This window comes from Lissotriton helveticus, chromosome 5_1 (genome assembly GCF_964261635.1).
Source record: "Lissotriton helveticus chromosome 5_1, aLisHel1.1, whole genome shotgun sequence".
Lineage (NCBI taxonomy): Eukaryota > Metazoa > Chordata > Amphibia > Caudata > Salamandridae > Lissotriton > Lissotriton helveticus.
This window is the reverse complement of record NC_136065.1, coordinates 717,772,135-717,799,721: the sequence shown is the minus strand read 5'-3', so window position 1 is coordinate 717,799,721 and position 27,587 is coordinate 717,772,135. Positions and strand designations below refer to the sequence as shown.

The 27,587-nt window shown below is 49.5% G+C and overlaps 1 protein-coding gene across 8 annotated transcripts in view; it reads right to left on the bottom strand.

Moving 5' to 3' along the window:
* The window catches only part of PPP3CB (protein phosphatase 3 catalytic subunit beta), a 693,000-nt gene that overhangs the window by 269,150 nt on the left and 396,263 nt on the right, over window positions 1-27,587 (bottom strand). For 5 of the 8 annotated variants that reach the window (XM_078643132.1, XM_078643129.1, XM_078643127.1 and 2 more), the window contains exons 6-8: window positions 5,760-5,899; window positions 4,350-4,427; window positions 4,155-4,249 (exon numbers count right to left, since the gene is read on the bottom strand). In XM_078643132.1, coding sequence (XP_078499258.1) covers window positions 4,155-4,249; window positions 4,350-4,427; window positions 5,760-5,899 — 313 coding nt within the window. The remainder of the gene's footprint in view (window positions 1-4,154; window positions 4,250-4,349; window positions 4,428-5,759; window positions 5,900-27,587) is intronic. The other 3 variants (XM_078643134.1, XM_078643135.1, XM_078643133.1) reach the window with 1 other exon arrangement.

Genomic DNA, 27,587 nt, shown 5'->3' with positions numbered 1-27,587 from the left:
AACATATTGGTATTCTTTCTAGTCCCAACACATGTATCAATAGTCACACAACATCTAAGGATTACTCACTGTAACAACCTCATTGGCCCCATATTTATGGCTATATATCGGGATGCATAAGCAGAGGGGTTTCTCCCAATTGATCTTCGCACTGCCACACTATTGTGTTCATCCATAAAAAAGGAAAACCCAGGGACAAATGTAACACCTACCACCCAATCTCCCTCCTGAATAGGGAGGCCAAAAATCCTGGCAACCATATTAGCCATGCGGCAACTGAAAGTCATTACATCCCTTATCCAATGCGACCAATCCTGAATTTATGCCGGGCAGGGCTACCAGGTGGAACCTCCGAAGAGCCCATAACTGGATGATGGCGGTCAGGACCCGGATTATCCCGCTTGCCTTTCTAGCGCTGGACGCAAGAAGGCTTTCGATGCTGTACACTGGCCATTCTTCGATGCCGTCCTCGCCAAATGCGGTCTTAGCCAGAGGTTTAGGAAATGGTTGGCATTACTATACACGGAACCAAGGGCAAAAGTAAGGGTTAACAGTAGGCTTTCACCTGAGTTCCAAATCTCCAGGAGGACCAGACAGGGATGTCCCTGGTCCCCACTATTATTCGCACTGGTAATAGAACCTCTAGCTTGCTTGATCAGACAACACCCGCAAGTCACAGGCTTCCGGATCACATCAAACGATCAGGAGGAAGAAAGAATAACACTGTTTGCAGATGATATTCTTTTGTTCATCACAAACATAACTTTTACAATCCCCATTGTGTTCTCCATCTTTGAGGAATATGGCAGGGTTTCGGGTTATAAAATTAACTATCACAAGTCTACAATATATAGTCCAATGCAAAATGTGGAATGGCCTCCAATACCACGAGATCTATGTATAGCTACAGAAGGCTTTAAGTATCTTGGGATTTTCCTCACCTCCAACCCCATAATATATTGTATGCGCAATGTATGCCGGGTCCTCTCTAGCTTTAAGCAGGATGCAGATAGATAGAGAGATTGCCACTTACAATAACGGGCCGTGCAGCAATGTACAAGATGATCTCACTACCTCAATTCTTTTATGTGCTGCAGAACACATACCACTCCTTACCACCCCTTACCTCAATCAACATTCAGGGAAGTCAACTCCAAACTCCGTGCATTCCTTTGGTTGAAGGGCCATCCCAGAATTGCATTAACAACTCTTCAGAGCAACCCGTACAATGAAACAGAACTAAGACTATGTTAGGCTGCGCACACAAAATATCTAGGTCTACCTCCCTGTGGAAAGGAAATTGGTTCAAAGAACTGAATAAGCTCCAGGGAATCGAGGTCTGGAATCTGCTTGGGATCTCAATGGTGGGAGATATCATGGCCAAGGGCAACCATAAAACCTTATCAGTCATCCAGGCGGAATTTCAACTTCATGCCTCCCAAATTTTTAAATATGCCCAGCTGCGCCTTGCTTGGAATGCAGATGGAATAGAGGCTTCTGAGCTCCCCGAGTTTGCACCACTGGAGGGCAGACTACTCCAGGAAGAATTAAAAATGTAGGCAGTCTCTGTCCTTTACAAATCTATAAACAATATGCCCGACACCCTGGTTAAACTAAGGGGGGTGTGGGAGGGAGACCTAGGGGAAATGGAGGACATTGATTGGGAGGCGGCCCTGATGCACCCAAGGGAGGTCACAATCGAAGCCAGATTTCGCCTCGTTCAGTTCAAAATCCTTCACCTGGCCTATTTCAACAGAGACAAACTACACAAATGTGGGACGCAGAGAATCGCCTCTGTGTCTGCGCTGTCGGACTGACACCAGCAATTTCCTTCATACGCTTTAAGAGTGTCCACAAATAGGGATTTATTGGCAGACGATAATCACTGAATTGAACGCAATACATGGAATCTCCCTACCAGTGGACCCTAGATTTATCCTGTTAGGGATCCCATGTGAGATAGATGTCCCAAGACCCCCAACTTCTTTTCAGCGCACTGGGTTTGGTGGTGGCCAAGCGGTATATTGCTCGTCCCTAGGGTGCACAAGAGACCCCTACATTACAAGAATGGAAAGGGGGTATCTGCTGTGGAGAGAGACTGGACTTTATCCTATTGATAGTGAAACTTAACTGATTTAGAAAGGAAATCATTTGCAAATGTGAGCGATGCATTGTGCCTGACTGCTCCCTTTATCTATAAAGAATCAAACGGATGAGATAGAAGTATTGTTAGTGAATCCACTCATCTTTCAAATACAAACGAAAAAACAATAGGGAGTGAAGCCACTATTACATGTCTCATCTGATTCAGCAAGGAATCCGGTGAGACATGAGCACAGTTTTAGGCGTGGGAACTCTTGAAAACTGTTTCTATGAGAGAAGTCATCTTCCTTCTCATTCACCAAAACGTGGGGACCTTATGATGTTCTGCTGCTCTACATGTGATTGGAGTGGTGTCACCTTGTGGTGTAAGGTATCAAAGAGGTTAATCCTGAGGATCTGTTCTGTAGTCTTGCCAAGCATTCTCCTGTTCATCACTGAGCACTGGGTCGTGGTACAGAGGGCAATGAATCAGACAAGTGCTTTGAACAGATATGAAAATATATCATCCAATGTGATCTGTAGTTGACATGGAGACACTCTTTTTTTAGGGATTGGATAAGACCTCGACTCCTCTTAAATGGCTACCTCAAAATGCACCTTTCATTTCTTATGTGCAAAATGTTCCGAGGAAGAGGATCACACAAGAATGTGACCACTGTCTGGGTCAATGCAGATGGTGGCTGTCAAGTGTCATGCTGTCCACTCTCTTCATGAGAAGAAGTATTTGTTGACAAAGAAAGTGTTCATGACTTCAAACCAGATCTCAGCAATGAGGGTAGGCTGGCAAGCTCTTAGACTGGAGACTTGGCCTAGAGGGAGTTCTAGCATTGCACCTTCTCTCAGAGCTGAACAGACTGATCCAATAGAACTCGGGCGTTGCATCTTGGAATTAAGTACCCATATCAAATCATGTTGGTGTCAAATAGTTGCCTTTGACTGAAAGGTGTTGCAAGCTGGAAACGCGCTTTGGTTATGGACCCTCAGAAGACAATGGTTACAGACCCAATGTTAGTCCGATCACAGGAATTTACTTTTGCACGCCCCATCCCCAAATGAGTCGCTCCAGTATGACTTGCCTCCAGGGACGTTGATGCTTCAGTTGTGAAGCAGTCAATTGTAGAATTATTACCTTTCTGTTTTCACCAACTATGCAGCTGTTCTCCGGCATCCAAAGATAAAACTTTGGTGTGAAGTAGAACAGTTGAGAGCATTTGAAAACAGGTCTAAGCCTCATGGTGGGAAAAATACCAAACAAGGTTGGTGCCCTGGTGCATTGTGGGTTCAAGGGAGAACTATCACAAGTCGCCTCAAAACCAAAAACAAGGTGTGATGGGTTTGTACTTAAAACGTGTACATGTACAAAGCATGCATTGTTTATAACTGATGTTTTCATATCAAATACTTGGAGTAGTGTATAGTGAGTTGTTGTTGTGTGGTTTGTGAGACTTCACTCTAGCAAAATGTCAGTCCTTAATGCTCCCTTTGAACATGGCTACATAGTTGTGCTGTTCTCCAAAAGAGCCTTTAATTCCATTACTTACAGTGGCATAAATAACAACCGTATCAACGTATGCGAGGATTCCCAAGTTAAACAACAATCAATGTGCATATGTATAATATCTGCATAATCAATGTTGAAAATATCACATATTCATAAAAAGAAATCAAAATGATAACTATATCAAAATTCCTTGCCCCTCATATTCTCATGCGTTATTTATTTTAGAAATGTTTACAGCACACTATGTTGCAAAGGTCCACATGCATTAAGGTACAGTAAGGACGCATAACACACAAGGTCAAAATTGAATCAATAATTTAACCCACTAGAGTGACTGAGCTGTAAAGCCCTTTCCTTTTCTAAGATTTTTCCTTTATGAGGTATAACCATTGCATATGGCAAAATAAAAAGGCATTGTGTGCTATATACAAGATGCCTTGAACCAGAGGACCAACACTAGGGAGAGTCTACCACTGAAAAAACTAGTACATATATCAAAAAACCTAAGCACTGTCAGTAAGCATAGATCACACAGTTTGATGTGTCTTACCTTTATTATTGTAGACATCTAAGTAATTAGGAGCTGAAAAAATTGTTATAAGTGATGGGAACCCGGTTGTCTGACTTTTCCTGTACATTCTATAGCTGTAAAGAAATAAGTAAATATGAGTTTAAAAAACAAATCTCAGACACAGTTTAGAACGTGCGTACCAAAATACCTGAAAATTATTTTGCATTTGCTTACCCTGCATCCTGGGCTTCATGAGCTCTAATGATTGACAGTAAATTATTCTGTTGCAAAAAATCACAAACAGCAGGATAGCTGTGTATATATAAGAAAAGAAATCAGAGTTGTAAGGGATTCACTTTTTAGACATATCTAATTACTGTATTTAAAAACACTAAAAAGAAATGTATGACAACGCAACACACATATTAAACTAAGCATCAGACAGTATCAAAGTGTCAGTCATAGAACCATTACACCATGTGTTTTAATTCTAAAAAAATCTATAAACATCTTACAATTTATTACTAGCATGCCCCAGTGAAACATGTCAAATCATACGCTATCTGCACTTAACTCATTAATAATAATGCAAAGTTAAACTTAGGAATGTGTAAAGAGAAGCACCGTAGTACTAAATGATTACAAGGATGTTACATCTGTTTATCTCATTTAATTTGAGAGCTAGGAAGCTATACTTATGGCCTCCTCCGCCCTCAAGTGGCTAATCTATTTAGGTTTCAACTGGAGGAGTCACACTTTTAAAACACCCTTGCTTTATGGGAATATACTTTCCTAAATAAGTTGTCGCACTAATATAGGATTACAGGCAAGGTCCAAGAACTTGTCATAGTCACCCACCAAACCATAAGCTTTGCTAGCAAATTCTTACACTAGCATCAACTGTTAATTCCTAATCTAATTCCTAATTTTCTTGTCTTGGCCTCCGAATCCTCTTTAATATATCTAGCGTACAAATAAGATATCCAAGTCATTACTGCACAGAAAAGAGGCAATTACAGTTTGGCATTAGAGGCACTGTTCAATTCAATAGGGGAATCAATAATTGTGACCAAGATCAGGGACACTTCAAATGAAAGTTCAGATCATCTTCTCATTTCACCGAGGAACAACAAAAAGACATCTCAGTTGCCAACATTCCAGTCTAACATATTTTGGGGTGTGTTTAGGGGTAGATAATGTATCTTAGATAAAGTCCAAACATGCATTCTCTTGTGAATACAGTTTACACTTTGAATGTTAAACACACAGGTGCCATTGAACAAAATAATGTGTTGTATTCTCAATATAATTGTTAATAACTTATTTTTTAAGGCATCTAATTTTGTGGATACTGCAATGACACTCAATTCCGCAGAATATGCGGCAAATGCCACTAGTTTGAGTTTAGGGACTAAAGAGTCACATTGATACAGCAGCGGTTATAATGCCATCTTGGAAGGCCACCAGGGGTCGCACTTAATGAGCGAAACAATATACTGGCTATCATTTTTACTTCCATAAGACTATAGACTTTTGACTTTGGTGCATTTCTTCATGGCTCTATGGATGCAACTTAAAGTTAAAAAAAAAAGACTGTCTCTGAATGGTATTTCAAATGAACACACATTTAGTCTCAGTAATTACCTATAAAAATAGGAACATCCACGCACAGTGTTATGACTAAAATGTTCTTGCGACTTTTCATTTCCAAAATCTTCTGAGGGATCAGACCACAGCAAGTCACACATTGGCCCGAATGCTGGGGGCTCCTTGAACCGATCTAACTGTTACAAAAAAAGATGTTAAAATACAGAATGAAAGATGCCCCACAAAAAGTGTTACTTCATTTTATTAATATTTAGTCTACTCAATTCAATTCTTTAGCTTTATTCGATTTTGGGTTAAAAATCATAAAAGCATACAGTAAAAAACAAACAATAAAAAAACTTACATACATTAAAGTAAAAACATTTGTCCAAGCTATTGGAATAAATTCCCGAAATTCCCATTAGAGTTCTTTATTTTCCATATTTGTCGGCCATGACCATTATTGCGAGATATTAAAAAGCAGAAAGGCCCCTGCCACTCGATGGCCCAATGCTTCTACCCCTTGTGTAGATTGTCTCTACCTCTAGTCTTGGTCGTCTCTACCTCTAGTCTTGGTCGAGGGGTGACTGCCATGCTTGGATAAAAATCGTGTAGGTCCCAGATAGATATAGGGCAGTCACCTTCTCGGAAGTGCAAAGTTTGAAGGTAGGGTACGATTAATCTGCTTCTAAATCTTATTAGAACCAGGTCACCAGCAATGTCCTTTTGTAGAGGGCCTAACCAACCCACCCTCCTGACGGCAGTGATTGACCCATCAAGGTCTGGAGGCAAGGGCCTGTTTTTAGTAAGCCAAAACGTGACTTTGTTCAATAGGTCTTGTTCCCTTTCAGGTTTTCCATGTTTGATTGGGGGAACTCCCGCAAGTACACACACAAAAGGAGCGGCCTCCGGAGGTAACTGAATGTGAGTTGTTTTAAACGATTTTTCTCTAGTGGGAATTACTTTTGATAATGCAGATTTAGGGTACACTTTGGGGGCAACAGGGGGTAATGAGTTAGTGACTAGAAAATTAGCTTGTTCATTACTGTTTTCTACAGGGGGCGTTGGGACTTTCGTTGTACCAAGCGAGTGGGAACAATTAGGAATTGCAATTTTCTCAATGGGAGATAAGTTAGCCCTGATACTTTTCTCAATTCCCAAGGGCCTGTCTTCTAGAGTGATAATTTTTTCAAGCAACGGGGAAATAATTGATCTAACCAGTTGTTCGATCTGAGACAGAAAGATCAGGTTAACAGGAGGTACTTGTTGGTCTAGTATTTCCTCTGAAATTGGGGGGGAATTATCTGTGGTCAACGGAGGAGTAGAACACAACTTTTGTATTTTGGGTTCATTCCCTATTGGATTAACCCCAACCCGCTTCCTTTTACTAAGTAAGAGCTGGGGAGGGACTATATGTTGTCTACATGCAATTTTAGGTGATGGGGGGTGTTCCTGTGGGCTGTCGATTGTAATTGATGTGCTAGTTCTTTTAGCGGGGGTAAGTAGAGGGATTTTACGATCATTTCTATCTTCTACCGTAACATATCTTGAGTTACAGATAGAGTTTAGCTCGTCCAGTAGTGAAAAGTTTGGCGCTATGCTAATAGTTTGTTCAATCAATCAATCAATCAATCAGGTCATTTATAGAGCGCACTACTCACCCGTAGGGTCTCAAGGCGCTAGGTGGGGGGGGGTGGGTGCCGTTACTGCTCGAACAGCCAGTCTTGAGCTTCTTCCTGAAGGAGAGGTGGTCTTGGGTCAGGCGCAGGTCGGTCGGGAGTGAGTTCCAGGTCTTGGCGGCCAGGTAGGAGAAGGACCTTCCTCCTGTTGTCGCTCTTCGGATGCGGGGGACGGCGGCGAGGGCGTGGCTGGTTGATCTGAGGTGGCGCTTGGGCGTGTAGAAGTTGATACGGTTGTTGAGGTAGCTCTGGCCTTGGTCGTGTAGGGCTTTGTGCGCGTGGGTGAGGAGACGGAAGGTGATTCTTTTGTTGACGGGGAGCCAGTGCAGGTCTCTCAGATGTCCGGAGATGTGGCTGTTTCGTGGGATGTCGAGGATGAGTCTGGCTGAGGCGTTCTGGATCCGCTGGAGTCTCTTCTGGAGCTTGGCGGTGATTCCGGCGTAGAGGGCGTTGCCGTAGTCCAGTCGGCTAGTGACGAGGGCCTGGGTGACAGTCTTCCTGGTCTCGGTGGGGATCCACCAGAAGATCTTCCGTAGCATGCGTAGGATGTTGAAGCATGATGAGGAGACGGCGTTGACTTGTCTGGTCATGGAGAGGGAGGAGTCCAGGATGAAGCCCAGGTTGCGTGCGTGGCCCGTCGGTTTGGGTGCGGTGCCCAGGGCGGGGGGCCACCAGGAGTCGTCCCAGGCGGAGGGCGAGGAGCCCAGGATGAGGACCTCCGTCTTGTCTGAGTTCAGTTTCAGGCGGCTGGTCGTCATCCATTCGGCTACATCTCTCATCCCTTCGTGCAGGTTGGCTCTGGCGGCGGCGGGGTCGTTGGTCAGGGAGAGGATCAGCTGGGTGTCGTCGGCGTAGGAGATTATGTTGAGGTTGTGTTGGCGAGCGATGGCCGCGAAGGGGCTCATGTAGACGTTGAAGAGGGTGGGGCTCAGCGAGGATCCTTGAGGGACGCCGCAGATGACTTCGGTGGCCTCTGACTTGTACGGTGGTAGGCGGACTCTCTGTGTTCTTCCGTTGAGGAAGGAGGTGATCCATTCCAGTGCCTTCTCCTGGATTCCGATGTTGCCGAGGCGCTGTACTAGGGTGCGGTGGCAGACAGTGTCGAAGGCCGCGGAGAGGTCCAGGAGGATGAGGGCCGCTGTTTCTCCATTGTACATCAGGGTTCGGATGTCATCGGTGGCAGCGATGAGGGCGGTCTCGGTGCTGTGGTTGGCTCGGAAGCCAGACTGTGAGGGGTCGAGGGATCCATTCGTCTCGAGGAAGGCGGCCAGCTGTTTGTTGACGGTCTTCTCGATGACTTTGGCCGGGAACGGGAGGAGCGAGATGGGACGGTAATTCTTGAGTTCGGTGGGGTCTGCTGTAGGTTTCTTGAGAAGAGCGCTGAGTTCTGCGTGCTTCCAGCTCTCCGGGAAGGTGGCGGTGTCGAAGGAGGTGTTGATAATGTCCCGCAGGTGGGGTGCGATGACAGCGTCGGCCTTGTTGAAGATGTGGTGAGGGCAGGGGTCAGTCGGAGATCCGGAGTGGACGGAGTTCATTGTGCGGATGGTGTCTTCGGTGCTGATCGGAGTCCAGGTGCGGAGGGTGGTGGTGGGTGGCGTTGTTGCGGTTGTGGCGTGCGTTGGTTGGATGCTGAAGCTGTTGTGTATGTCCGTGATCTTGTTGTGGAAGTAGGACGCGAGGGAGTTGCAGAGGTCTTGCGACGGGGTGATGTCGTTGTTTCCGGCGTTGGGGTTGGAGAGCTCTTTCACGATGTTGAAGAGTTCCTTGCAGTTGTGTGCGTTGTTGTCCAGCCGGTCCTTGTATGTATTTTTCTTGGTGGCGCGGATCAGTTGGTGGTGTTTCCGGGTGGCGAGCTTGAGGGCGGTCATGTTGTCCGTAGTTGGTTCCTTTCTCCATACTTTCTCGAGGGCTCGGCAGTTCTTCTTGGAGCTCTTGAGTTCATCGGTGAACCATGGGGTTTTTCTGCTGCCGGGTCTGCTGGGCGGGGTTCTCAGTGGGGCGAGTTTGTCTGCGCAGTTGCTGATCCACTTCGTGAGGTTGTCGGCGGCCTGGCTGGGGTTCGCTGAGCTGGCGGGAGGGTGCTGGCTCAGGGAAGCGGTGAGCTGGTCGGCTGTGATCTTGTTCCAGCTTCTTCGGGCAACCTGTTGTTGGTGTTGGTGGATCGTCGTTCTTTTGAAGGTGAAGTGGACGCAGCTGTGGTCCGTCCAGTGGAGTCCTGTTGCGTGGCTGAAGGTGACGTCTTTGCTGGATGAGAAGACGGCGTCGAGTGTGTGTCCGGCGAGGTGGGTGGGGGTGGACACCAGTTGCTTGAGTCCGAGGTTGGCGAGGTTGTCGAGCAGGGTGATGGTGTTGCGGTCGCTGTTGTTCTCCAGGTGGAAGTTGAGGTCCCCCAGGAGGATGTAGTCGGCGGAGGGGAGGGCGTGCGGGCAGATGAAGTCGGCAATGTCCTCGCTGAATCGTGTGCGTGGACCCGGGGGTCGGTAGATCAGGGTGCCTCTGAGGGTGGTCTTCGGGTCGGTGTGGATCTGGAAGTGCAGGTGTTCGGCGGTGGTTAGGGTGTCGTCGGTGTTGGTCGTGATGCGGATGGTGTCTCTGTGGATGATGGCGATGCCTCCTCCTATCTGGTTGGCGGTGCGGTCCCTCCGGGTGATCTTGTAGCCCTCTGGGATGGCGATGGCGATGTCGGGCACTGAGGAGGCGTTCATCCAGGTCTCTGTGAGGAAGGCGACGTCAGGGGCGGTGGTGTCGAGGAGGTTCCAGAGTTCTACGGCGTGTCTGTGGACGGAGCGGGTGTTGAGCAGGATGCACTTGAGGTGGTTGCTGCTGGAGTTCGGCTTGGCGAGTGCAGGTGCAGGGTAGGTCCGGATGCAGGTGAACTTGCAGGCGTGGCAGCTGAAGGGTCCGTGGGTGTGCCTCGGGGAGGCGCGGTGACATCTCGGGATGGCGCCGGTGTTGAGTGCGATGAGGTCGGCCGCGCTGTAGGTTCGTCGGGTCGGCTTCCGTCGGTGGGGGCCAGGGGTCCTGGCACTGGGCGCGGTCCAGGCGCGGACGGGCGCAGACGGGCTTACCTTTGGCGCGCCTTCGGCGCACAATCGGCGCGCCCGCTGCGCGTCAACGCTGCGCGTTCGCACGGTCGCCATATATGGCGAAGTGCGTGGGTGGGCGGAGCAGCTGGGAGGCGGGAGCGGGGAGGGAACAGAAGGAAAAAAGGGGCGGGGTCAGCGGTGGTGGCGGGAAGCGGGGAGGGACGACGGAGGGCGGCAAAACAGGAAAAACAACGGGAGGAACCACAATAATGACAAAAACAGCGGGAGAAACCACAATAATGACTAAAACAGCGGGAGAGACCACAATAATGACAAAAACAGCGGGAGAACCACAATAATGACAGAAACAACGGGAGAAACAATAGTTATGACAGTAACAGTTCTACTTAGGCAATACAGTAAATACACAGGGCACAAGGAGAGGAGCGCCGGTCACGGACCACGCCGCTCGGAGGAGGGGGCGTGGTCACGAGGCGGCAGTCGGGCAGCAAGGCACAGTGGAGGGGGAAGCGCACGCAGCAGCTGGTGGCCGTGCGGCGCGGGAGCGTCCTAGGACTAGCATTTGTTCAGGAGAATGCCTAGTGAGTATGCTATCTGAAATCTCACGAGATCCATTCGTGCTGGCAGTGGGCGGAGGTAACCTTATTTGGTCCTGTGACCCATAACATAAGCCTCTTTGGCTAATAGGGGTCTTAGTACCCCCCTTGCGAATCATGACAGAGTTTGCTGCTATAGGGATTGTATAAGGCATCATAACAATCTGGTGGTTTTCAATGTTTTCCGACCAATGTGAGAAGGAATCGATAAGTCGTTACCTCAGTGGTTGAAGTGACAAGATCAAGGGGGGTGGCCCGTCCCGTCCTCCTCTGGCCTTTGAGGGCCGTAGAGGGCCCGCCCTTTGCCCGGGCTTAGCCCGGCGCGATCCCGCGACGCGGAGTCTGTGGTCCTTTTTGTGCGCCTCCTGGCGCCGGAAAGCGTGTGGCGGCGTCTTCCGCCGCTGAGACTTCTGGGGACTGTAGTCTCAATACCCCCGAGCCCCCCTCCTCACTGCGGCCGCTGGAAGGTGTTGGAACTGCGGCGGCGGGAGGGGAAGCAGGAGACAGCTGGGCTTTCGGGAAAACAGCAGGGGAGGCTTGGAGAGTAACCCTGGTGCAGTGATGACCCCCACTCAAACCGGGTCTGTGGTCCTTTTTGTGCGCCTCCTGGCGCCGGAAAGCGTGTGGCGGCGTCTTCCGCCGCTGAGACTTCTGGGGACTGTAGTCTCAATACCCCCGAGCCCCCCTCCTCACTGCGGCCGCTGGAAGGTGTTGGAACTGCGGCGGCGGGAGGGGAAGCAGGAGACAGCTGGGCGGTCGGGAAAACAGCAGGTGAGGCTCGGAGAGTAACCCTGGTGCAGTGATGACCCCCACTCAAACCAGGTCTGTGGTCCTTTTTGTGCGCCTCCTGGCGCCGGAAAGCGTGTGGCGGCGTCTTCCGCCGCTGAGACTTCTGGGGACTGTAGTCTCAATACCCCCGAGCCCCCCTCCTCACTGCGGCCACTGGAAGGTGTTGGAACTGCGGCGGTGGGAGGGGAAGCAGGAGACAGCTGGGCGGTCGGGAAAACAGCAGGTGAGGCTCGGAGAGTAACCCTGGTACTCAAAATTGAAACGGTCAAGTTAACTGCTTTCATGACGGAACAAGACAAAATTCAATAAACTCGGTTAGACTGGTCAGCCTTAGGGTGGTCTTTTTGTTTCACCCCTCCTATTTGTGGTAGATTCACTTTTGTTGGCCTTAGGATTCTGTGTACTTTACCCATGATAACCAGTGCTAAAGTGCTTGTGCTCCCTCAGTGCTTGTGCTCCCTCCTCTTAACATGGTGAAATTGGGTATGCCAATTGGCACCTTCAATTTACTTTTAAGTCCCTAGTAAATTTGTACTCACTGAAAATAGATTCAGCAAATTCAATGGTACTAGTGGGCCAGCCGCATCAATTGTGCCACCTGCTAAAGTAGCGCATTAAAACATGTCTCAGGCCTGTCACTGCAGCCTGTGTGTGCAGCTTTAAACTGCCATTTTGACCTGGCAAAATGAACTTTTTGCCTGACCTGAAACTTCCCTTTTTAATACAGATAAGTCACCCCCAGGGCAGGCCCTAAACAACCCAGAGGGCTGGTTGCGGCGTATTTAAAAAGTTAGACAAGCACTTTTACGTTTTATGTGTCCTGGCAGTAAAAAACTCTTAATTTATTTTTTCACTACTGCAAGGCCTAACTCTCCCATAGGATAACATTGGGTTCCCTTATCGCAGTTAATAAGTGCTAACTTTCAATTGGGAGCAGGTACGAATATCGAGTTTGATGTCTAAAGAATTGTAATTCAAAACCCTCTTTAATGGTAAAGTCGGATTATAAGTCGCAATTCTGAAAATGGCACTTTTAGAAAGTTAGTGTTTCTTGTCCTAAACATTGGTGCCCGCAACCTGTGCCCTGAACCACATGACTAAGTGTAGCTGGCAGTTGGTCTTTCTGTATTCCTCCCAGACAGTGATACAAAGGGAGAACAGGTGTTAGCAGGATGGGCCATCTCTGTCAGGATGAGGAGGAGGAGCTGTCACCTACCACCTTTACACTTCACAAAGGGCTCTGCCCAACACACTCACAAAGGATTTGACACTAGACCTTTGGGGGCCAACGCATAGAGTAAGGAACCTTCAAACACGTCTGGGAGTTGGAATCTCTAGAAATTCTATTTAAAAAAAGTCATCATATATAAATATTGGACCCTTACACCCACTCTTTAGTGCACATCTGGACCTGTGGAAAACTCAGAAGGACTGCTGAGCTGCTCTGCTGCAAGAAGGACTGCTACTCTGCTACCCTTCCTGTGTGAGAAGGACTGGACCTGCATCTTGAACCTGGGACCACTAGAGTGACAGCAAGGACTAGTTACCTATCCTCCTGATAAGAGCCTCAGGGACAAAAAAAGGCTCCAACCACCTTGAACCTGCACCTGGACTCTGCCTGCTTTGAGTCATGACCCCCCCCCCCGCACCCCCTCCTCAAGTCGACCCACTCCAGTCCTGGACCATTGAAAGTTGGCCTGAAGGTGCTCACCCAGCCCAGCTCAAGCGATATCCCCACAAAGCCTTGCCACACAGCTACAAACTTCATTACAACTGAAGCTGAGTGACATGAAGCCCTGCAAAGACTTGACGCTCAGCTGACAGCTTCAATGGAATCAACGCCAAGCGACGCAAGCCCTGCAAAGCCTCTCCAGTCAGCTGCCAGTTTCATCCGAACCAACGCAAAGCCTCAACATACAGGTTCATCATGACCAATGCAGCGTGATGCAACTCGATGCAGGACCTCCCATCACCACCCTCCCAATTCTTCAATAGAACAAAGTGTGACACAACTCAACCCAGCACCTCGTATCATAGCCCTCGCAGCAACCCTGAACCAACAGCAGACAACGTGAAGCCTTGCAAAGCAATGCTGTAAAGCTGGTGCTCCAAAGACATAAGGTACTGTCCAGCAGACCAAACTTGCTCCCTGTATCCAAACTGTGCTCTATTGCGGTTGGCCTGAACTTGTGACTTTGTCATGGTCCAGTGCGACCAGATAACAACAGTTGGCCTTTGCTGCTTTTAGGCACTATTTTGACCTAAATGTTTAAAACTGCATATGTCTGGTTCTACTAATCAGATTTTCATTGGTTTGGTCTTACATTATTTATTAAACTTTACTCTATTTTTCTACATTGGTGTAGGATTTTTCTTGTTGTTTTTCACTTTATTACTGTCTGGCGTGCTGCATGAATACTTTACACACTGCCTCTAAGTTAAGCTTGACTGTGTTTGTGCTAAGCTACCAGAAGGTTAAACACAGGTTATAATTTGGCGTTTGCTTGTGAATTCACCCTGATAAGGATTGTAGTTGCTTCTTGAGTAGAGTTTCACCCCCCTCAACCACTAACCCAATTACTTACAGCCTTTAGGAATGTAATTGCCATTTACTGGGATAGATTGTATTTGCCATTTGTTGGGTAATGAATGTGTAGCCTTGCCCTGAGTGCCCCAGCTGCAGTGATACCCGGATCCTTGATAATGATTTTTGGTAATGAGCGAACACGGCTCACGTGTGTGCACCAAGATCTAGGCCTGTCTCATGGACTGCGATCTTGCTTAGGCCATGATGGGTGCCCAGAGCACTACTCTTTTGTGGTGGGAGTCTAATGCTTAGACCGGGAGTTAAGCAGCTCATTTTCGATGGTGGTAGCATACTGTGCTACATACACTAATAATAACTATGGGTCTCGGAAAATTCAAAAGCTCTACATTCAAAACAAGTCCGGTCCACTACATGAAACGTTAGGACCCATCACTACGTGGTATGGATACCCATCAGCTACGTATTCTGGATCGCCCTGTTGGTCATCATTTGGGCCAATCTCACCAAGTGGTACGTCCACAATGTGCCATCAGTGCACACAGAAAATAGTAACTGAATAAGCAGTGCACAAAGAAAAATACGTGGTAGTGAATTTTAAAAATAGGATAGTGGGTGCAGAATATACTTTAATCAGGCGCAGTCCACTTCCAAAATTAAAAAGGTTAGGTTGCATTTTTTCTTCCTGAATTCAGTGAATTTACCCTACTGAATTGAATACAGGTTTGAAAAAAACCTCTAATTTCACACCTCTATCTCACACTATTCCTACCAAAGTATTAACCTTTGAGGAAGCAGTGAGACATGATGTCCAGGCTATGTTCGCAAGGCCCAATAACCCATTTATGAATCTATCAAAACAAGAACAGCAGGCCCTTTCGGGACTGGCAAAAGACGAAACAGTTATCATCAAGCCTGCGGACAAAGGTGGTGCCACTGTACTCATGGATATGAGCACCTACAGACAGGAATGCCTTAGACAACTTGGTGACACCAACTCGTACAGTCCTTTACCTGAAGACCCAACTAAGAGACTTTCACTTAACATTAAACATCTTACAGAGGAGGCACTGTCAGAAGGGTGGATCACGGCAAATGAGGCCTCTTTCCTTTGCATTTCAAATCCGGTGATGCCATATTTTTATGTGCTCCCTAAGATCCACAAACAACAACGCCCACCACCAGGTCGTCCTATTATCTCCGGTATTGGCTCCCTATTGGAACCATTATCGACTTTTGTCGATATTGTTCTCCGACCATTGGTAAAATTAATGCCCACTTACATCCAAGATACGAAGGATCTGTTAAGAATTTTACCGAACATTGAGTTTGATACTAACCTGGATATCTTGGTATCCTTTGATGTAGAGTCCCTCTACACTTCAATACCACAGAATGAGACACTTGTGGTTATTGAGACATTACTGCGGGAACAAAGTTGGGATTCAATTACTCCAGTATCCTTTGTAATGGAACTTGCCACCATGGCAATGAAAGAGAATTATTTCCGGTTCGAGGAGACGATCTACCTCCAGACCTCAGGGACCAGCATGGGCAGCGTTTTTGCCCCGTCCCTAGCTAATCTTTATGTTCACAAATTTGAAGAAGATTGTGTATTATCACCTACCAATCCCCATTTGTCATCGATAAGGGTTTGGAAACGCTACATAGATGACATCCTTGTAGTATGGCGGGGGACACAGAGTGATTTGAAGGCCTTTCATCTATGGCTGAACGAGCAGAATAGGTTCCTACGTTTCACGATTGAGTTCTCAGAAACGACCTTGGCATTTCTAGATCTCCGGATCATGGCCATACCAGGAGGTTTGACATCGGAACTGTATAAAAAACCGATGGCGCGTAATTCATTGCTCCGATACGATAGCTGCCATCCAAAGGCACTTCGGGACAATTTGCCCTTTGGTCAGTTTTTGCGTATTCAACGTAATTGCAGTACCAAAGAGGGGTTTCATAAACATGCAAAAGAACTTGAACAATGCCTTCGTGACAAGAAGTATCCAAGAAAACTGATTCGAGACTCTAAAAAGAGAGCATCAAACAACAACCGCGAATCACTATTAGAGGTGGCCGGCCCTAAACCAAAGAACGAGAGGATAGCGTTTGTAAACACCTTCAATACAAGATCTAACGCAATCAAGAAAATAGTGAAACAGCACTGGAAGATCCTCAACACTGGTCCGCACAATCTTCCCATACCATTGTTTGCATACAAGAGAGGACCAAGCTTGAAAGACCGTCTAGTGCATACTAGACCAGGACCGAAGAAAACTCATCAAGTGGGTACCTTATGGGATCTGCCACCTGTTGAGGGTCACCACCCCTGTGGAAATTGCGCTGCCTGTACTCAAACGATCCACTCCACGAGTATCGACATAGGGACTTCTAGACGCTGGGAACAGAAGCAGTTCACCAATTGCAACAGTTCTAATCTGATCTATCTCATCAGATGTCCTTGTTCCTTGCAATATGTCTGGATGACGACAAGAAAAATAAAAGTCAGGATATCGGAGCACAAAAGCACGATCCGGTGCAAAAAACAATCCACCCGCCTCACGAACCATTTCTTAGAGGTAGGACATGCACACACAGACTTTTCCTGGACAGTGCTGGAGAAGCCATGGATTCCCCCGCATATTACGGATATTACGAAACACCTTTTCAAACTGGAACAAAAATGGGTGTATCGTCTTAACACAGACAAAAATGGCCTCAACGAGGACATTCCCTGGACGACACTGTAGTGTGTTCACTATTTGACCCCCAGTACCTTGTCTTCACTTTGAGCTGATAGGGTGTGAATTTCTGTGGAGATGTGGACCACACTAGCACCCCAATGCATTCACAACCCTTAGGAATAAAGAGAAATTGCTTACGGGCTTTGAGAAGTACAGGGTCTATAGATTTCACATTTGCCTATACACCCTATACCACAGTGGCTAATACGATATAACCTTACAAGATCATCTTAATAATGCTTGTTTAAATCTGTTCGAATACCTATTGCCATCTGATGGTGCACTACACTGATTTCGTTTGAGTTCCTTAATGAAATCTGGACATTGATATTACTGGTAATTGAGTGTCATAATAACTAGTGGTCCTAGACATGTTTGTCGTTTTTTTGATCTATTTCGAGGCCATGACCCAGTTTCACGCAGGGAATGGTATTTTTCTATTTTTGGGTTTATATCCAAAATAGCCTCGTTCACGGATAAACTCGACTTCTTACCATCTGGTAAATAATCTTTACCAATATGCGGGTTTATTCTATATTTAACAAAAGCCAACACTGATCTTTCGGTTCACGAGCCTTAATACTACATTTCCCATCAAACTTGTAGTTCGAGGGAATCGCGTGACTGCACATGCGCAATGGCTCCGTGACCAGGAAGACGGCATTTCCGCATCTTCAAGTAGAACCAACAAACAAGTTGCGATGCCTCCCCGTACAGTGCAGATGCCAGATTTGGGGTATCGACGGATAGGTAGGTTTTTAGCCACTCTTTACTCACATTATGCCGCGTACCAACCGCGGAAGAAAGCACCCTTTCTAATTGAACTCCGGATGGGGTTTTAACTGTACTGGGCTGTCTTTAATAGTGATGGAGCGAAACGATTGCTGATACTTTCTGAATGGACTGTTCTTTGTCCTGTGCTAAGCTCGTCTGAAGGCACAACACCCAGTAGGCATGTTGGCAAGATTATTGAAGCTATATGCTATGGGTATTGTTGTTGACCATTATATCATATGTTTGGTCTTTTAACTGAGATTAGATGGTCGCTTTTGAGGCTCCTCCGACCGGTTTCTGTGGTTTATTTATTTATTTACTAATTTTTTCTAATAGAGCGGTGCCCCCATTCTTCCTGAGCTGTGGCCAGGCGAGGTGTGGCGCCGGTTTCTCACATTCTAGGTGAGTGAGAGACTTATTCAAATCAAAAGTGGTTGGGTTATGTATTTGGAACATACAAGTACATGAAAAATACCAAATGTTGAAACTCATGATGGTTAACCCTAACTAATGCGTTTTCCCTGCTCTCTGTTTTCTTTACATGTTCCGTCCATATATGATTCTTCTTGCCTGTACACATCAGCTTCTACTAATCAGGAGCAATGAGAATACCGTTTCAGGTGATATCGTATGATTATGTTTATTATGCACACACGCACTTGTTCTAAGCAGTAGCAAAATATAAATTTGGTCCTGAAGAAGCAGGTGATACAAATAGTATCAATAACTGCAGAAACATGTCGACCTTACCATACATGCAGTAGATATTTGTTGAAACTACTGATATTTTGCACTTTTGTTCCTTTTTAATTTTGGAAGTGGACTGCGCCTGATTAAAGTATATTCTGCACCCACTATCCTATTTTTAAAATTCACTACCACGTATTTTTCTTTGTGCACTTCTTATTCAGTTACTATTTTCTGTGTGCACTGATGGCACGTTGTGGACGTACCACTTGGTGAGATTGGCCCAAATGATGACCAACAGGGCGATCCAGAATACGTAGCTGATGGGTATCCATACCACGTAGTGATGGGTCCTAACGTTTCATGTAGTGGACCGGACTTGTTTTGAATGTAGAGCTTTTGAGTTTTCCGAGACCCAAAGTTATTATTAGTGTATGTAGTGCTTTGTAAGGGATTATAACTGTGCTCAGGTCTTTAAATATTTCCCTTGGACCCTATTCCCTCCGTCTGTATTGTGGTAGCATACTGTGTTCAAGTAATTATGATCAATAAAGTGTTCAGGCCTTCTTGTCTGTCACAGGAGTGCGGCCTACAGATACATTTGTTCCACTCCTGTGCACTTAATTCACCCTTGGCCTACGTCAGGATGAATGCAGCACCACACAACGTACCTGTGCCTGCATGTGGGCACTGCAATGTATGTGTGGCTGTGAAGCGGTGCAGTACATCGACATGTGTGTGTTGCATGTGCTCACAGGGATGGATATGATCATGTGAGGGGCACACTCCATGGAAGCCTCTGGGTTCCATTTTTGAAGACCCACGGCCTGTTGGAGAAGCATGTGGAGAAGTAGGAACCCCCAGACAGATTTATGGATTGCTACATTCCTGAGACATGGGTGGGGCACAAAATGGACAAAGGACAAACGAGGTTCTTTAGCATACTTTAAAAGGCCTCTTTGATTCTAAAAGAGGTCACTGCCCAAAGAGGCCTGTGCACATCTCAGGAAGGAGATGGGGATGATATGAGAATCATACACAGTAGGGCTAGGGGGCTTTGTAATGTTTTGATGAACATATATAAGTGAGGATGACAACCAGGTGTGTTTCTCTGTCACACTCACTGTCTATGCTTCAGGGCTATCAAGTTTGGAGACACTGCTGCTTTGAGAGAATGCTTGCCGAAGGATAAGACAGAGGAGGGGCACTTCAAAGTGGGAAACCCCTATGGCATGAACTTCAAAGACTCAGACACTAAATTACATTTATGTCTGGAAATGGATTATAAAAGTGGGAGCTTGGGCCTCCCACCTTTGTCAAACTGAAGCTGTTCATCAGTGTGGAGAGCCTCAGCACCACTTCTGATGTTGAGACCTATACTGGGGACTGAGGTTCTGCCAGTCTTCCCGCTGGGAGAAGAGACATCACCCACAAGGCTCAAGAATACTCCCCCTGGAGCCTGAGCAGAGACCAATGAACCCTGCAAGGAGACAGAGAATGTCCGGAGGGAGCAAGGTCCAGTAGAAATGGAGCAAGGTCCAGTATAAATCTCTCTGTCCATACGGCTGCGCGAGTAAGGACCCGAGGCAACTTCGCTATGGGGACATTTTGGCCCCCTTGAGTTTGTGTCAAGGTAGAGTTGACATAGATTACCTAAGTAAGCAGGTTATTCACAACCACCAGTGAAACCCTGTCTGGACGAAAACTTACTTCACATCATTGGTGCAGTACTGTACATTCAGAAACTGAGAATTGTGTTGCGACATGCGCATCACTATCGTTCTCCCTTCTGTTTTTTACGTTATTCGCCTATTTTCCTTTTTGGTCATGATGAAAGTCGCTGCACCTTAACGGAGAGCACTTGGCAGAAACATGTCGACCAACACTTATCTATGACAGGTTGAATTGCTTCCTTTATATAACTTGTTTTTTAGTCCTGGACTATGGAGGCCCTAATAAAATGATCTGGCCTACTATAGAGTTAGTTTTAGCTCACATACCACTTTTTGGTCCCCTCTCACACTCTGCCTACATCATTGGTTTTAGGAAACCTCTAGCAGAAACACTGCAAACATCCCGAGCTCCTTCCTCTCAGAGAGGGGGTTGTAGCCCCATTGCAATTAGGCTTGCGATATGAGGAGGTTTCCCTATAATGAAGCGTGTTACAGTTGAAATACTGCCTTGTGGATACTAGGAAGCAAAGTGTGAGATTCTGGTCGATCAGGAACAGCATCTTTTACATGTAGTTTTACATTCCAAAGGCGAGAAAGGGAACTACTTTGCAAAGATGCAGCTAGATAGTATTGGAACACCACGAATCTGGAAGAAAACAAAAACCTACGATACCCGCCAGCAGTAAAGGTTGCACATTCCCTCCCACATCTTTTCCTCACTGATCAATCTTCTCTCGTTCAATATTTATGAACCCCTTTCTTGTTCACGTTCCGAGCTACAGGCATCAACACAGCCGGTTTGTGAGTACGACGCACCACTGGGATACACACTCGCAGATCTTCTAGCTCATCGGTGTCCTGCTGAAAAGTGTAGCGGCGCACAGAGCGGACCCTGAGCGCCGCCGTCTCCCCCATTTTTCAGCAAAGAGCCCACATAATCCGGCTTCTGATCCCTGTAACTGGACAGGACAGATATTTTGCTCAATCACTCGCTGCTTCTTGGTTGGGGAATTTAACAGAAATCATTTTAAAACCAGAATGGCAAGGCCAACTTTCAGCGGCTAAAGGTGCTTCGAGTGCCGCACTGTTTCATCATGGTTTGTACAATTATTGCACTGCTTTATTTACAGACCCAAACATACGAAAGCTTCGCTGTCTATATATTTCAATTACAAAATGTATATAAGTCGTAAACATTAATATTTAAAGGACCGTAAACATTAATATTTAAAGGACCCACTCAAAGGTGGCAGAAACTGGAAATACGTGGTGGCGTAGTGTTGTTGTATATAACATAGCACTGACAGGGCAGGGCTTGCGTGGAAGGTCAAAAAGAGGGTGGCCATCTCGGAATAGCGAGATGTGAATTAAAGTGGATAGTGTGTACCTTGAGCACTTTGCAGCTGTTAGGTGGACTGGATAAGGACTTGATTTCTGCTTTTGCAATGACAGCGGCTACAATGGGTCAGCTTTTACTAAATCCTGGCAATCTTACATGTGGCATAGCAGCCGTCACGCCGACGGAGACAATCTCCTCTCCAAGCATGATTCGCAGCACGCACCCACCTGTGTGATTCAGCTGAGACTGTGACGAGTCTGACGAGTCGGCCTGGTCGGACGTCTGCTGCTGGGCTCAGGCGGTTGCTGGCTCTAGTACGTAGTCACACAGTCACTCTCTGGCTCTGCACATGGCGGCAATGACAGTACAGTAGTTCTGTTCTAGAAGAACAAGTTACTTACCTTCGGTAACGATATATCTGTAAGAAACAGTAGTTAGTATTAGATTCCTTACCTTAGAATATCCCCAGGCGTCAGTCTGGATCCGGAAACTTTTGCGTAGCAGTACCCCTGCGCGTCGGTAGGCGTCGTCTGCAGGCGTCCCCTGCGGCTCCGCGTCGTCGGCGTCGTGCGCCGTGATGACGTCGCTGGAGTATATAGACGCCGCCTCCGCGCGCTGACGTCAGTTCTTTGCACACAGCTTTTCCGCGCCAGAACACGCAGAGCCATGTGAGAACCAACACTGGTGCCATTTGAAACTAGGGCCCTGAAAGGGATGTCCCTAACCCTAGGTATCAGTTCGCAGAACGGGGAGGATGGGCGGGGCGGTAAGGAATCTAATACTAACTACTGTTTCTTACAGATATATCGTTACCGAAGGTAAGTAACTTGTTCATCTGAAAGAAACAGGTTAGTATTAGATTCCTTACCTTAGAATAGATACCCCAGCAATACCAACCCCGGTGGTGGGTCTGCGAACCAATACAACCTACACCAGAAAGTCCTGGAGGACCGAACGGCCAAAGAAGCCATCCCTCCGGACTTGACTGTCCAGGCAGTAGTGCCTCGCAAAGGTGTGCAGCGAGGCCCACGTGGCCGCCTGGCAAATGTCCTGCAAAGGGACTCCCCGGCCCAGGGCAGTAGTAGCCGCCGTGGCCCGAGTGGAATGGGCCCTCAGCCCAACAGGAGGCTCCTTCCGAGCCAAAGAGTAGCATGCTTTGATGCACAGGACGACCCACCGAGAGATGGTCCGTTTCTGTACCGCCCTTCCCTTCTTCTCACCCACGTAGCCAACAAACAGTTGGTCATCCACCCGGAACTGGCGTGTGCGATCCATATAGAATGAAAGCGCACGTTTTGGGTCCAGACGATGGAGCCGCTCTTCATCCTTTGAAGGATGCGGAGGCGGGAAGAAGGAGGGCAAGGTGATGGACTGCCCAATGTGAAAAGCAGAGACTACCTTGGGCAGGAAAGAAGGTCTGGTCCGAAGAACCACCTTATCAGGATGAACAGACAAGAAAGGAGGTTGAACAGAAAGAGCCTGGAGCTCACTCACTCTCCTGGCAGAGGTGATGGCTACCAGGAAGGCCGTCTTTAAGGTGAGAAGACGGAGAGGACAGGAATGAAGGGGCTCAAAGGGAGCGCACATCAGGAAAGTCAAAACCAGGTTCAAGTCCCACTGAGGCATCACGAACGGAGCTGGAGGATACATGTGCGTGATGCCCTTTAAGAATCTTAACACAATAGGGGACTTGAACAAAGATGGCTGATCAGGTAGCCTCAAGAAGGCGGAAAGGGCAGAAAGATAGCCCTTGATAGTGCCCAGAGCAGAGCCCTGCTGGGCAAGGGAAAGGAGGAAGAGGAGAACCTCAGATAGAGGGGCAGAAAGGGGATCCACAGCCTTTGCTGTGCACCATGCCACAAATCTGTTCCACCGGCAGGCGTATACCGACTTTGTGGAGGGACGCCTGGCTGCCAGAATGACATTACAGACATCAGGAGGCAAGTCAAATGGCCTCAACTGTCGCCGCTCAATCTCCACGCATGGAGGTGGAGACTGGACAGGTTCGGGTGGAGGACCGTCCCCTGCTGCTGCGACAGAAGGTCCTCCTGAAGGGGCAGGCGGATCGAGGGACCGACTGTCATGCTGAGTAGCTCGGGATACCAGTACCTTCGAGCCCAGTCCGGAGCCACAAGGATAACTTGGGCCCGGTCGCGCCTGATCTTCTTCAGCACTCTGGGCAGAAGTGGTATAGGCGGAAAGGCGTACAACAGACCGCAACTCCACTCGCGCCGAAAGGCGTCGCCGAGCGAGTGCCGTCTTGGAAACTCCAACGCGCAGAACTGATGACATTGCGCGTTCTCTTCTGTGGCGAATAGATCTAACCAAGGCTCTCCCCATTGCTGAAAGAGGCCTCTCGCCACATCCGAGTTCAGACGCCATTCGTGATCCACCGAGCACCGACGGCTGAGTTCGTCCGCCCTGGCGTTCAGAGAACCTGCCAGGTGTTGAACCGTCAGAGTCACGCCCTGACGTTCCAGCCATTGCCAGAGGCGCAGAGCCTCTTGGCAAAGGGTCCACGACCCCACACCGCCCTGTTTGTTGCAGTACCACATGGCGGTGGTGTTGTCCGTGAACACCTGCACTACACTCCCGTTGACAAAGGGGAGGAATGCCTTCAGTGCCAGGCGAATCGCCCGCAGCTCCAACATGTTGATATGGAGCCGGGACTCCGCCGGAGACCAGAGGCCTCTGATCTCCGCCTCTCCCAAGTGGCCACCCCAGCCTTGGAGGGACGCGTCCGTCACAACCACGTGCTCCGGCTGGGGAAGGGAGAGGGATCTGCCCCTGACCCAATCGCGGTCTGTAAGCCACCACTGCAACTGTCTCGCAGTGCCCTCCGAGATCAGGACATGGTCGGATAGGTTGCCCTGATGCTGGGCCCACTGAAACTTCAGGTCCCACTGCAGAGCCCGCATCCGCCATCTGGCGTGATGCACCAGAAGGATGCAGGAGGCCATCAGCCCCAGAAGCCGCAGCGTCAACCTGACCGAAACCCGGGATAACGGCTGAAAGATGGGAATCAGAGCCTGAATATCCCGGACCCGCCGTTCCGGGGGATAAACCCGAAACTGCGCCGAGTCGAGAACCGCTCCGATGAAAAGGAGCTTTTGAGAGGGACACAGGTGTGATTTCGGCACATTGATGGAAAACCCCAACTCGTGCAGGAGGTCTGCCGTCATCTGAAGGTGGTGGACGACTGTCTGGGGCGAGCCCGCCTTCAACAGCCAGTCGTCGAGGTAGGGGAAGACTGAAACCCCTAACCGGCGCAGATGAGCTGCGACCACCGCCATCACTTTCGTGAACACCCGTGGGGCGCTGGTAAGGCCGAATGGGAGCACGATAAACTGAAAATGCTCGTGGCCTACCGTGAACCGCAGGTAACGCCGGTGGGCCGGCAGGACGGGGATGTGAAAGTACGCATCCTGCAAGTCCAACGCTACCATCCAGTCTTGTGGGTCTAGAGCAGCCAAGACCTGAGCCAAAGTCAACATCTTGAACTTCTCCTTCCGGAGGAAGCCGTTGACGTTCCGTAGATCCAAGATAGGACGCAGGCCTCCCTTGTCCTTCTTGGGTACCAGAAAGTAGTGGGAGTAGCAACCACACCCTACTTCTGGCCCAGGAACGCGCTCGATGGCCCCCTTGGCCAAGAGGGCCGTAACTTCCTCCTGCAGAAGTGTCAAGTGGTCCCCCGACACACGGTGGTTCTGCGGTGGCATGGCTGGAGGAGTGGACTCGAAGGGGAGGGCATAGCCCCTTCGGACAAGCTGCAGCACCCACCTGTCCGATGTTATCGCGCGCCAGCGGGAGTGGTGATGGCGAACCCTGCCACCCACTGGCGTCACGTGAGCCCGAAAGCTCGGACTAGGAAGGCTTGGATGCCGCAGCGGAGGGAGGCGTGGACTGACCACGACGCTGGCCTCTACCGCCACCACGGCGGAAACCACGGGCGCCACCGCGCTGGGGAGCGCTCTGCGCCGCGTGGCTGGCAGCACGTGTGGGACCTCCTCTCCCTTGGCCACGAAAGGGCCGAAACGAACCCGTCTGCTGGCGCTGGGTCTGGGTCGAGAGACCCAAGGACTTGGCCGTGACCCTGGAGTCCTTGAAGCGCTCCAGCGCGTGGTCCGCTTTGTCACCAAATAGGCGACTGCCATCAAATGGCATGTCCATAAGCGTATTTTGGACGTCTGGTGAGAAGTTGGCAGATCTCAGCCAGGCATGGCGACGAATCGCCACCGTAGTGGACATGGCCCGTCCCAGTGAGTCCGTGGTGTCCAGACCACAACGGATCGAGTACCGCGCCGCATCCCGGCCTTCAACAAAGGCCCGGGTGAGCTTGTCCCGCACTTCCTGGGGGCATTGCGGCAAACACTCCTCGACCGTATCCCACAGGGAGTGGGTGTAGCGGCCCAAGAGGCACGCGGTGTTACAAGACCGCAGCCCAGCACTCAAAGAGGAAAACACTTTCTTTCCAAATTGGTCGTACCTCTTTGATTCCCGGTCGGGCGGAGCCGACGGAAATGCGGACTGCGAAGTGGAGGCCTGGATCACCAGACTCTCCGGGGAGGGATGGGTGGACAGGAAGGCAGGGTCGTCCGCGCAGGGACGGTGACGCCTGGCAACGTTCCGGTCAACCGGCGCACCAGAGGCGGGCCTGGACCAGGTGCCCAGAAGGACATCCGTCAGGGCCTCATTAAACGGCAGCAGAGGCTCCTGGGGGCATGACTGCGGTTTAAAAACTTCCGTCAGGATATTCGGTTTGACCTTCGCGACGGGGAGCTCAAGGTGTAAGGCCTTGGCAGCCCTCATCAGGACCACCGAATAGGCAGCACCCGCCTCGGACGCCACAGGGGACGGAGAGACAAACCCAGGGTTGGGCGACTCGTCCAGGCCACTGGCATCACCCAGATCACCTACCCAGTCCACATCGTACTGGCAGGCACGGGATAGAGGGTCCTCAGACCCCTCCCAACCCTCTCCATACTCCTCCTCGTCATACCCATATTCTGGGTCGACGATATAGACATCGGGGTCAACGGGCCCCATCGGCGTCGGGTCCGGCGTCGGCCGACGCCGGTCCGGCTCCGAGTCCGGAGTCGGGGAGGAAAGGGGGGTGGCGCCGCGCGGCGTCGGTGCCGGGGACCCGACGCCGGCCGGAGCCGACGGCGGAGTCGCTGCACCACGCGGGGGCGGTACCACGGGCTGGCCCACAGGAACCGACGCCGGAGAGGCCGGGAGACCAGCCGGCGACGAACCAGAGGGAACCAGCGGCGCCGGGGCCGGAGCCACCGGCGGCGCCGGGGCAGGAGCACCCGAACCGCTCGGGCCCCCAGACGGGACCGACGGGCCCGCAGGCGCCGAAGGCCCCGCCGGAGAAGACCTCGCCCTCATAGCAATGAGGAAGGCCTCGATCTCCTCACGCGACGCGCCTTCCCCAGGGACCGACAGGTGTGGGGTAGACGGCGTCGGCGACCCATGCGGGACCGCGGGGGTGGGGTCACCCGAGCCCCCGGCCGCAGCACGCGGGCGTCGGGGGGAGTCGGGGGTGCGATGGCGACGCCCCGACTTCTTGTGCTTACCTGACGAGCCGGAGGAATGGTGGCGACTCCCGGAGCGCCCATGGCGGCTCCGCGACCGCTCCCTCGACCGCTCCCTCGACCTCCGACCGGACCGGGACCGCTCTCGACGCGGGGCCGACAACCGGAGTTCGAGAAGCTTGCGGGACCGCTCCCGCCTAGCTTTTCCAGTCAAGGCCCGACAGTCGACGCAGGACTCCACGTCGTGGTCCGCGCCCAGACACCGGAGGCAGAGTCGATGGTGGTCGGTGACCGACATCATGCGGTCGCACTCGTCACAACTCTTGAAACCGGGCATCCTACCGGCACCGTAAAGATCAATCAGTTAACAAAAAACTAGGTCAAAAGACCGGAGTACTGCTCTTCGGATCTGCGCTAACTGGCGCGGAAAAAAGAAGAACTGATGTCAGCGCGCGGAGGCGGC